This window comes from Eurytemora carolleeae, unplaced genomic scaffold (genome assembly GCF_000591075.1).
Source record: "Eurytemora carolleeae unplaced genomic scaffold, Eaff_2.0 scaffold153, whole genome shotgun sequence".
Classification (NCBI taxonomy): Eukaryota; Metazoa; Arthropoda; class Copepoda; order Calanoida; family Temoridae; genus Eurytemora; species Eurytemora carolleeae.
The window spans coordinates 62,565-73,912 of NW_019396203.1; the positions used below are offsets into that span (position 1 = coordinate 62,565).

The 11,348-nt window shown below is 32.3% G+C and overlaps 1 protein-coding gene across 1 annotated transcript; it reads right to left on the reverse strand.

The window, feature by feature from the left end:
* Positions 1-7,435: 7,435 nt before the first annotated feature.
* Positions 7,436-10,596, reverse strand: LOC111698031 (schwannomin-interacting protein 1). The gene is made up of 3 exons (XM_023468249.1): positions 9,794-10,596; positions 8,803-8,851; positions 7,436-8,366 (listed from the first exon to the last, which is right to left on the reverse strand). The coding sequence occupies exons 1-3, from the start codon at positions 10,443-10,445 to the stop codon at positions 8,288-8,290; spliced, it is 780 nt and encodes a 259-aa protein (XP_023324017.1). The 5' UTR covers positions 10,446-10,596; the 3' UTR covers positions 7,436-8,287.
* Positions 10,597-11,348: the final 752 nt, after the last annotated feature.

Genomic DNA, 11,348 nt, shown 5'->3' on the forward strand with positions numbered 1-11,348 from the left:
CTCAGGTATCATTTAGAAAATAATCTTAGCTTTTTGTTGTTGATATTTCTGCAAATATTTGTTCTATTTACACTTAAAACAATAACAAAAAGCTTATCTTTTTTCTTATGTTGTAATGGTGAAAATTTACTTTTAAAATTCCTGTAAAACCCACAAAGGAATAAACTTTAACATGGCTTGAAATTTATAAATGTGAAGATTTTAAGGCCAATAGAGTTATTTTTTTGCTGCATATTAAAATGTTAGAAAAAAAACCTTTCGAACAGCTTTTGGGAACTACGGAGTGAACGAAAAAAAAAGAAAATCATTAAAATCATTTTAGAGTTCTCATCCTTTGTGGATAACCCAAATTATATAGAGTATAGTTTATCTCTTCAGATTGTAAATCTATTTTTGAATTACTGGGAAACTTTAAAAAATACTCCCCACGCAACATTTATATATATAAATTATATAAAAATAAAATATATATATATCTTTGTGTATATATGCTATTTTTACATAGTCGGCCAGTTCGTAAAATTTAAAAAGATGAAACAAGAATTCCCCATAGATAAAGATAGATTGCGCATAAGACGACATTTTTCATCTTGAAAGAAATAAATGTACAGAGATGTTTTAAAGATATTCCTATTATATAGATTAACTAGGTCGGTTGTAAACATTGGATGTTCTTATGTCATTGAGTAATTGTGGTGTACATGAGTTCTGTAGAGAGAAATTTAAGTTAGTTTAGTCCTTCTCATGTCTCTCATGTCCTTCTTCAGTTCTCTTCAATATGATATATTGCTTAGTGAAATAATTTGATATTCTCAAAATAAAATTCACTCTTGAGTGGTTTAACAATTATGAAACATCAAACCACCCCGCTTATCATTGAAGTACACTTTGACCCATAGAAGTATGAGTTCGCGGACTGTACAATTCTTGGTGATTTTGCGTACATAAGCTACCTTTGTTTATTTATTTATCTATGGAATTCCCCTATGGGTAATAATGTATAGGTCACATACACTTTGAATAAACCATTTCATCACAAGAAGTTGTTTTCTGCCTATAACAATTAACATAAGAAAAGTGGTGGCTGTTGTTCCGAGAGTGGTTTTCAGACAACTAGGAATATTTAATCTCCCTCCTTAATTCCTCTGAGGACACCCCTGTCTACAAGTAATTTCTACGGTCTGTTTCCAATGCAGACACATTTTACTGTCTACCATATTTTTAGTTTAAAAAATTTAAAATATTAAGAACCATAATTTAGTTAGGAGTAGGATATACAATGATCCAGCGGTTCCAACTTCTCACTTCTGAAAACCATAATTTAGTTAGGAGTAGGGCACAATGATCCAGCGGTTGCAACTTCTCATTTCTGAAAACCATAATTTAGTTAGGAGTAGGAGACAATGATCCAGCGGTTCAACTTCTCATTTCTGAAAACCATAATTTAGTTAGGAGTAGGAGACAATGATCCAGCGGTTCCAACTTCTCATTTCTGAAAACCATAATTTAGTTTGGAGTAGGAGCCAATGATCCAGCGGTTGCAACTTCTCATTTCTGAAAACCATAATTTAGTTAGGAGTAGGAGACAATGATCGGGATTAAGAATATCCCATTCAAAAGTTATCAGCTCAGGAGAAGTTAATGACTCTAAAAAATGAATACCTAGGTTTTATCCAATGGTTTTATTCACTATGATAGTTAGGTTTAGAGTACTCACATTGTTTATAAAGCAAAAAAATACGAGTACGCAATATACGTAGAGAAGCACGCAAATCTGCCCTTTTAGTAAAAGTAAATTCAACCTATATGAAGCATAAAGTCTGACCGCGTCAACCTTGTTGCACCGGCTAGTCCTGTCCATAGAGCTAGGTACAGAACAAACTGGGATCGGAAAGGTTGACCCGGCTCGGAAATTCAAATGTACTACGGCTGTTCGTGGAAGGTGTTGCCAAGTTAACCCTGAGCGCAGATTGCTAAACAGATTGTTCTTTACACCTAGCGGTACGGCCTTGCTAAGAAACAAGAGCAAAGAAAAGGGTTGAAGTATTTGGCAATGCTAAAGCATATTTTAGCAACAGAATGTAGAACCTTTAAATTCTAAGAAAAGAAAATCGTTTTTTTCTAGTTATTTAAAATTGTGCAGCTTTAAAATCAACACATTAAATTCGATCCAGTGTTGAAAATGGATGCAATATTTCCAATCAAAGGAAGAATTCAGAGCTGAAAACTTTAGAATGGGATATCTTTAATCCCTGATCGGTTGATTAATCTGGAGATTAATAACAAAAGGAGAACAAGCATTATTTGATCTCGAGATTAAGAATAAGAGGTGGATCAAGCATAAATCCCGATATCCACCATTCAAAAGTTTCCAGCTCTAGCTCTAGTTAAGAAATAGGTTACTCGTCTATAGCTTAAATATAATTTAAAAATCTGACCTTTGCTATTTGTATATATTCTGACCTTTGCTATTTAAAACTATAGAGGAATGGTGGGGGGGGGGATGGATTGTCAAATATGTAAATTTTTCTTGTCTGCCGACGATTCCATCTGAACATTGCCTTTAGAAATTAAGACTTTTTTATTGAATATCTTAAAGCCTAAAAAACATCGTACTATCCCTGTTGTAGGTACAGAACTAGAAGAAACTACATTTTGATAAAAAAATCTGAAATTAAATTTTTTCGTTTCATTTCAAACTTTTTAAAATAATTCCCCGCGTACTGCATTGAAAGTTTTGTCAGTCTAACTTTGGTATTAAAAAGTTGTAATTTTATACTTTTGTAGAATATTGTGACCCGACAGTCAAATAAATGATTAGACAAAAATGGAGACAAAATATTATATCAATTGGAGCAAACCATGGATTTATAGATGAAGAGGACGAATTTAAAAAATTTGAGCCGAAGTTAAAATTTAAGCCGCGACCCAAATTTTGTTGGTTCCACTTCAATTTGTATTAAATTTTTCAAGATTTAAGCCGGCGCTCAATTGAAACCGGTTTTTTGAGACGCGGCTTAAATTTATTATATTTGGACACAAGACATTTTTATGATTTTTATGATGTAAAGCTGTAAAACTAATACTCAACATATTACACAATTTCCTTTTATTCCTGATGTCATTTACGATTAAGATTTCATTCATGAAATTTTTACAATTAACTGCAATCTAGACAGAAGTAGAAGATTAAATGTATGTGTGAACACTGGACTGATGCGACTTTGAGACCGCGTAGCTCCTCTAGCTATGATTTAACACACAAATCTTTAAATTTTATTACAAATTCAAAACATTGTCTTTATTAAGAAGAGTTATCATTGAAGACATAAAAGATTTTAATATCACGTTCAAATTAGTTTAGACGTTTATATTTCATTTTATCCGTGAAAAACTCTCGGTTCTTGCAATGGAGAATAGTTTATACTGCAGTTCATCAGTCCAGCTGGAAATTTAAAAGAGTATCTTTCAACGAGGTTATAGTGTAGAGAGTGCTGATGTACGCTAATCAACGAGGTTATAGTGTATAGAGTGCTGATGTACGCTAATCAACGAGGTTATAGTGTATAGAGTGCTGATGTACGCTAATCAACGAGGTTATAGTGTAAAGAGTGCTGATGTACGCTAATCAACGAGGTTATAGTGTAAAGAGTGCTGATGTACGCTAATCAACGAGGTTATAGTGTAAAGAGTGCTGATGTACGCTAATCAACGAGGTTATAGTGTATATAGTGCTGATGTACGCTAATCAACGAGGTTCTAGTGTATTGTGCCGGGGAAATTTAGTGTGGCCAACCCGATAATATCTTTTTGAGTCTATAGTTTTAAATGGATTAGGGGAGGCCTATCTAAAATTCCCGGGCACTTGTATTTGTAGGAGACCTTAATTTTGGATCTATCTTGTAGCTCAATTTAATAGGAGTGGGGAAGAGTTAAACATCTTTATTAATAACTATTGCAATTTTTTAGAATGAAAATACGAGACTCGCTTAGCATTAGAGGCAAAAGCCAACTACTTCATCTGAGTGCGGGTTACTATAGACTGCCTTCTTTTCTCCGACTTTTTGCTGGTTTCATTCTATGCTCGGACTGAGCGCATTTCTCCGTCTCTGCGTAGAGTAGACGGACAGTTTTATGAATACTATAACAACACTAAATTATCACTTTTGATTTGAATCATATTTTTAATGTACTAGGATCCATCTGTGCAACATGAAGAGTAAAAAATAAATAAATCTCAATAAAGTTAAATAATTTGAATTATTGTTAATATTTGCTTTGAACCATAAAAAATGCTAGTTTTTAAAGAAGGATGGAATAAGGAAGAATGGAAGAAATTCAAAGAGGGAAGAATTAGGATAGTTGGAGAATGGTAGGGGAAATATTTGATAGGATAAACTAACAAATGGTAAAGAATAAAGAGAGGATAAACTAAGGAGAAATTAGGATAAAAGATATAAGGAGAGGATAAGGATTGGAATCTAATTCTTAATCTAATCTTGACTAAATCTTAACCTTCTCAAATCTACCTTTTTTAAATTATTGATGTGTGATGATCGTGTGAGATGGATTTTGTGTGTGTATTGTGTGCATGTTCGTGAAGATATCAAATAAAGGGTTTAACTCATTTTTATTAGAAGACAATTAAACATCGAAACTGTGTAATACCTTAAGACTAAGTAAAGACGACTTTTTAAATCTCATATTTAACGAATCATGGTGATTCAGTATAGAGTGCTGATGTACGCTAATCAACGAGGTTATAGTGTTTATAGTGCTGATGTACGCTAATCAACGAGGTTATAGTGTATAGAGTACTGATGTACGCTAATCAACGAGGTCATAGTGTATAGAGTGCTGATGTACGCTAATCCTTAACTAATTTCATTGACCAGGAACTATACCGAGAGCATACTGCATATATGTTTATTATAAGTTGATTCTGGCCTAACCTATAGTATATCAATATTAGTAAACAGTTGTAAGTGTACAGTACAGCTAACTGAGCACACAGGTAGAGAACTATCATACCCCCTGAGCCTGAAATTTAAAAGAGTATCGTTGAACGAAACTCCCGAGTTTCCTTTTTGGCGACTTAACATTTGTGTAGATTTTGTTTTAAGAGCTTCGAGAAAAATGGAGAATATAAACAAACTGAATTATATGATATTTCATAACAAAAATATTTATTTTTACAAAACTGCCTAACTCCGTTCATAAAACCCGGGTTTTAGAACTGGTTTTAATAACGATACCCTGTCTTAAGTTTTGGGCTCTGAGCCCGAAATTTAAAAGAGTATCGTTGAACGAAACTCCCGAGTTTCCTTTATGAGGTCTGTACATTTGAGTAGATTTACATTAAGAAATAAAAAAATAAAGAGAGAAAATAAAACTAACCATTTGAAATTACATTTCTTTTAAAATATTGAAATCTACAAAATTTTATTACCCCATTCGTGAAACCCGGTTTCCGATACTGGGTTTCATGAAGGATACCCTGTTTTAAGTTTTAGATTCTGAGTTTATAAACAAAATACAATATTTCATTTTTAAAAATATAAAATTTAAAGAGAAGAGATTTATTAAGCTTTTAAATAACATTTTTTAACAAATATAAAGATAATTGATTTTTACATATTATAAATTTTAAACATTGAGCTAGTTTAATCAAGCAATTTAAAATATTTTTTTCCGAAGAATATCTATCAATTGGATAACTTATCAATATTTAGTGGGACACACCGTACTTACAGTGATTGCTTTAATACCATAGAGAAGAAAGACGAAATTATATTAAATAAATAAAAAAATTATTTACATTTTTGTGAATACTAGAGTCATCGTCGCATGTATCAATACCATGAAGACGACTTTCGAATATAACTTTGATTGAAATCAAGCTGTTAAACAGCATGGATACACAAAAACATAGAAGTCAAGAGAAACTTTTAATTAAAAAAGCTTCTCTTTGGTTTATTGTAAACTTTTAATTTAAAAAACTTAAACAATCAAAACTTAAATGAAAACTTTTTCTTCATTGTATTGATATAATAGCCTACCACTGTATGGTACCCCAAATTTTCAAAAAAAGAAAAAGTCAATCTTACAGCTCAAAGATGTTCCAGAATGATCAATTCATTCTGGGGAAATAATTGTGGTAATTTTGTCGAAAATTTGAGGTATTACAGGTATTTTAAAATTTAAAAATGTCAAAACTTTATTTTAATTTCTTTTTACTCCATGGTATTAAATCAATCTTTTTATTAATATTTTAAACTTTAACAATGTTTCTAAGAACTAAATATAGAGACCAAATTTTATAAAGTTTATCTCAAATAGAAATAAAAACAAAGAAATTTACAAAATATTTATATCCGTTACATTTATTGTTATTCTTATCTAAAAGTTTGCTGTTATTGTAAGCATAATGCAAAATTATTTGAAATGAGAAAAACAACTCATTGACATGAAAAATTTTTTCTTTCTTTTGTTGATTAGCTTAATTTTTTTAAGATTAGGTCACTAGGTAAGAAGAAAAAGCATTTAATAAAAAATAAGCAAACTTTTATTATTATCAAACTGTGGGATATGACTTGTAACCAAAAATTAGTTGAAACAGTTTTAATAAGCAGAGAACATGGCAGCTGTTTTTGAAAATTAATATTATTTTCTAGATATTAAAAAATAATATTATTTGCTTTAATATACAAATATAACAAATATACTAAAAATTATATTTTGCGACCAATGAACACTGTGTTATAATTGTAATATACAAGGTAACCAACTAAACATGAAAGACCAGGGACGACTTAAAGATCGTTTTTTAGTTGTCCTCTGTATCTTTAGAAATAAAGTCATATCTCAACTGTGCAGTTTTTATTGGGACACCCTGTACTTGAGAATTTTGTAAAGTTTTCACTCCTTTTATACAATTATCAAATGAAAAATGAGGAGAGCTGTCAAATTATTAAATGGATTTTTTGACAAATCTAAAAGTTAGGTATTTTTCTAAAAAATTATTTTCTTGTCAGGTTTTCAATCTTTTTTTCTCAATATGTCTATTATGATAAAGAGACTGTTTCACGTCATACAAATTAATGGTTTGGTATACTTTTCTATAATAAGGCACTAAACTCATAAGTATCTAAACATCAAAAGAGTTAAATAAAGAATAATAAGCATTGAAAATCTGCCCCTGGTCTCTTTTTAAACACAAAATCTGAATGAATCTTGATTTAACATCTTGTTTGGTATTTATTTAAATATATTTAGAACTTTTAATTTTTAATATTTAATTTTAAAATTATTTTATAAAACAATTAAAGCTGGTAATAAAGATATTCAACTTGGTTAACGCTTTTTAGAAATAATATTTTAGTTTAATATTTAATTATTCCTTGAATATTTCATTTTTCTATTTTCATTTCTTTATTCAGCATGTACAGGGTTACCCACACATGATGAGACTGTAAAGACGACTTATAACTCTTAAGATTAAATTAAGTCTTTGAATATAGAATTTCAATGGATTATTACATTATTTGGTAAAAAAAACGAGTTTAAAGTTGCAGGAAATCATGAATATAAGGAAACAGAAAATATAATTCCGTACAGCCATCTCTAAAGTTTTATCCTTTGTGGGTGAACCTGTACATTGAGATCCAGAAACATGTGGAATGGTGTCTTTGTTCTTTCTTTCATTAAAAAATATCGCCATGGATTCTTTAATTCGAAACAGATTTATTTCTAAAAATGTTCATTTTTTAGGAAATAATTCATTTTCAAATAACAAATTCCTTTTCGACATTTCTTAAAAGCCCAATAGAAGACGATGAAAATTTCACTGTTATCTGGTTTCCACTGTTTGTCTAGTCAATTATTGTCAAAAAGTTATTTTTTCTTTATCTGTCTTTTGTACTTTTTTTCCCTGAAGAATACTTATAGACAGTACTTCCTTGTGTACTTTATTTTCTCTTGTCTGTTTGTACTCCTTCTTCTCGAAATTCTTCAGTATAGAATACATCTTATGCTACATGTACTTAATTTTCTTTCGTATGTACTCCATTCATAAAAATTGATCATGGTTGTACTATACATGCTTGGTGTTCTAGGCCCGTACTTGCAGCTAGGGGGTTAGAAACTCTTGTACCCCCTACCGGGACTGTACATGTTGCAGAGTCAGCTGTCACCGTTAGTCGCACAGTTAGTCCGTACACCGGTGCTTTGGCAGGTAGTGTTAGGAGTACGTCTAGCTGTATGAACTTTGCCCCTGTATATTGTTGTACTACAACTTGAAATTTGTGAATTCTGCCAGATCTTGAATATCTGTTAACATTGCGTCTTGTTCCATTCCTCTCTCATCTCTATACAAATCTAACTATTAGACGTACAAGGACGACATTTAAGACATATAAGACCCGATGTAACGTAAAAAAACGCCCTGTCGTGATGTAGTGCCTGTCTGTAAAGTGTTAAGTTCCAAACTCTCCGGGAGTACTGCACGTTATAATTATTTGAAAGAAATAGAAATAGATGTGGCAAAATAAATTTCTGAAAAAAATATTTTGTGAGGGGAAAAATTTATTTTATTAGGAAAAATAACAGATTTTGTGTGGAAAAATTATTTTTTGAGGGGAAAAATGATTTTGTGAGAGGAAAAATTTAGTTGGTGGGGGGGGGTTAAGTTTTGGTGAGTTATAAATGATTTTGTGAGAAAACTAAGTAGTGGTCCCCATGGGGGTAAACTATTCTTATAATAATTAATTATGTTAATAGTATTTTTCTGATAGTTTTGTTTTCCTGATGAGAAGTTCCTTTACAAGTTCATTGTTCAGTTCCTCAATTTGAGCTGGAGACAGGAACATTCAGGTTTAGAGTTGGGGACATTTAGGGACAATTAGGAATATTTCCAGGGACATTTAGGGACATTTAGGAGTATTTAGGGACATTTGAGGACTTTGAGGTTGAGATTTGGGCAATATTTAAGGGCATTTAGAGACATTTTGGAACTTTCATGTTCAGATTTGGGCAATATTTAGGAACATTCAGGTTCTAATTTGGGCAATATTTAGGGACATTTAGGTATAGATTTGAGTAATATATAGGGACATTTAGGTTCAGATTTGGGCAATTTTTAGGTACACTTAAGTTCAGATTTGGGCAATATTTAGGAATAATTAGGGATTCAGGAACATTTGGGGATTCAGGTTCAGATTAGACATTATTTTGGAACATTTGGGGACATTAAGGTTCAGATCTGGCAATATAATATTTAGGGACAAAAGTAGAGTTTTCAAGGAATATTTAGGGATACTAAGTTTTAATTAAGCAATTACTTAAAAACCATTTCGGAATATTTTGTTTCAGATTGGGCGATATTTAGGGCATTTTTGGATATTCATTCATTTTCACATTTTCAGGTCCTTTTCGGGATTTTTGAAATTTGAAAATGCAAAATAAGGTTAAATTAACTAATTTTCTGGTCTGATCTAATATTAAATTAAAATTAGATTTCAACATAAAACTTTGAAATTGTGAAATTTTTGAAATTATATTATGAGGGAAGCGGGCAGGGGGAGGACTAGAGGATCTGAGGATCTCATAATGAATGGAGATGGGATTTAGTAAGATAAGGCCGATTATAGATATCTCAAACGGTATAAAGGATTATCAGTTTAAAAGCCAAACAAAAAAGAACTGAATTAGATTTAATCAAATTGAAAGGATTTGAAAAGATCAAAGGATTTAAACAGAATTTAAAAAGATTAAAATAAACTGAATGGGTTCTCTCCTAAATAATCATTTAAAATCACTTGTAACTGTCCTAGAGAAAGGCCGGATAATATCCTACGGTTTAGTTTAAGGTTGGTTTGTATTCCAAGTAAAGAAGTAAGGTTTGGACTCACTACTCGATCCCTTCTCTTCTCAGCGATCTGTTTGGTTGACTCCGATCTTGCGGAGATAAGTCCTTGTCTTGCCTCAACCTGGAGGATTTTAACTCGATTTCTAAAAATTCGATCATTGTCACTCAAATTCTGGGTTTCATTGGTCCTTGGTTGGGTTTCTTTCTTTTCATCCTCTTCCTCTTCTTCCTCTTCCTCCTTATCTTCTTCTTCTTTGTTTGTTAACTTATATTCTTCCTTGTTTAAAGTATCCCTGTTTCTAAATATTGGAACTATTATCTGTCCAACCTTTTGAGAAATATTACATCTTGCAATCTGCTCTGCTACTCCGTCGTACTCCACCTCTCCATCTTCAGCCTGTTCGTCGTCAGATACAATATCGTTGACGAAACATATCTGTAGGTCTTCCTTCTCCAGAGCAAGCTGCTTCCGAATATTCTCCCGATCTTTCCCCTCCCTCACTATTCCAGAAACACGATTAAACCGATCCAGGATATCCAGCTCAGGGTCCTGTGTACAGCAGTAAACCTCGCCGGACATATCCAGGAGTCGAAACCAGGATCCAAGGACGAATCTTGCTTCTTGCTCCGGGTACACTTCATATGTAGATAGGATACTGGAGTAACTGCATAGCTCCGTCCTGTACGGAGGTTGTGTGTAAGACTAGTTAGTGTGGAGGCTGTAGGAAGGATACTCCGGTATTCAGGACGGATACTGGACTCGGACTGCATGGTGCAACTGATATCTCGTGACGGGATTCTGATCCTTCTCTGGTAAATCAGATGGTTTTACTATCAAACCTCATCAGATAATCATCCTATTTATAAACCTTTAATAAAATATGTAATAACTATAACGATTATGCTCTAGGTACAAATTATGTAGTTGAATGGAGGTCAATGGTTATTATCGGGGAATATAAGAATTATAGTAAATATTACACACAAGGACAATTAGAAAGTACATGCAATACTATCATAAAAAGGTGATAGTACTACAACATGGTTGTTTTTAGAGGATATCTGCAAAACAATAATAAACAATACATATTCAAAGAAACTCGGCTTTTGCCGCAGACAGGGATTCCAATCCCTATATCTTTGCACCCCAATGTTTCATAGACTTTCGATATGTCATTGTCAAACTATGATTTCTGTTAGATTCAAATATCTTACATCATTTGGAATATCAAAGATATACACCATCAGGTTGCATAGATATAGTGATAAGAAAATTTGAGTTTGTGGCAGGAACTTATTACATGTTCATTTAGGGAGGACATTATAAAATTTAAATAATACTTTGACAAAATTTCTACAGTCGTCGCTAAAGTGGCAGCTGTTGTTCTCAGGGGGCTAAGCCGGTATCCTCCCCCTTGGCAGCTGTTGTTTTCAGGAGGCTTAGCCGGTATCCCCCCCCCCTTGGCAGCTGTTGTTCTCAGGG

Coding starts and splice junctions, on each gene's coding strand:
- LOC111698031 (XM_023468249.1), bottom strand. CDS start 10,445: ATGTCCGGCGAGGTTTACTGCTGTACACAGGACCCTGAGCTGGATATC. Junction 8,852..9,793: donor GATTTTAAATGATTATTTAG/GAGAGAACCCAT, acceptor TCCTGTCTCCAG/CTCAAATTGAGGAACTGAAC. Junction 8,367..8,802: donor GTAAAGGAACTTCTCATCAG/GAAAACAAAACT, acceptor AGATTTGTATAG/AGATGAGAGAGGAATGGAAC.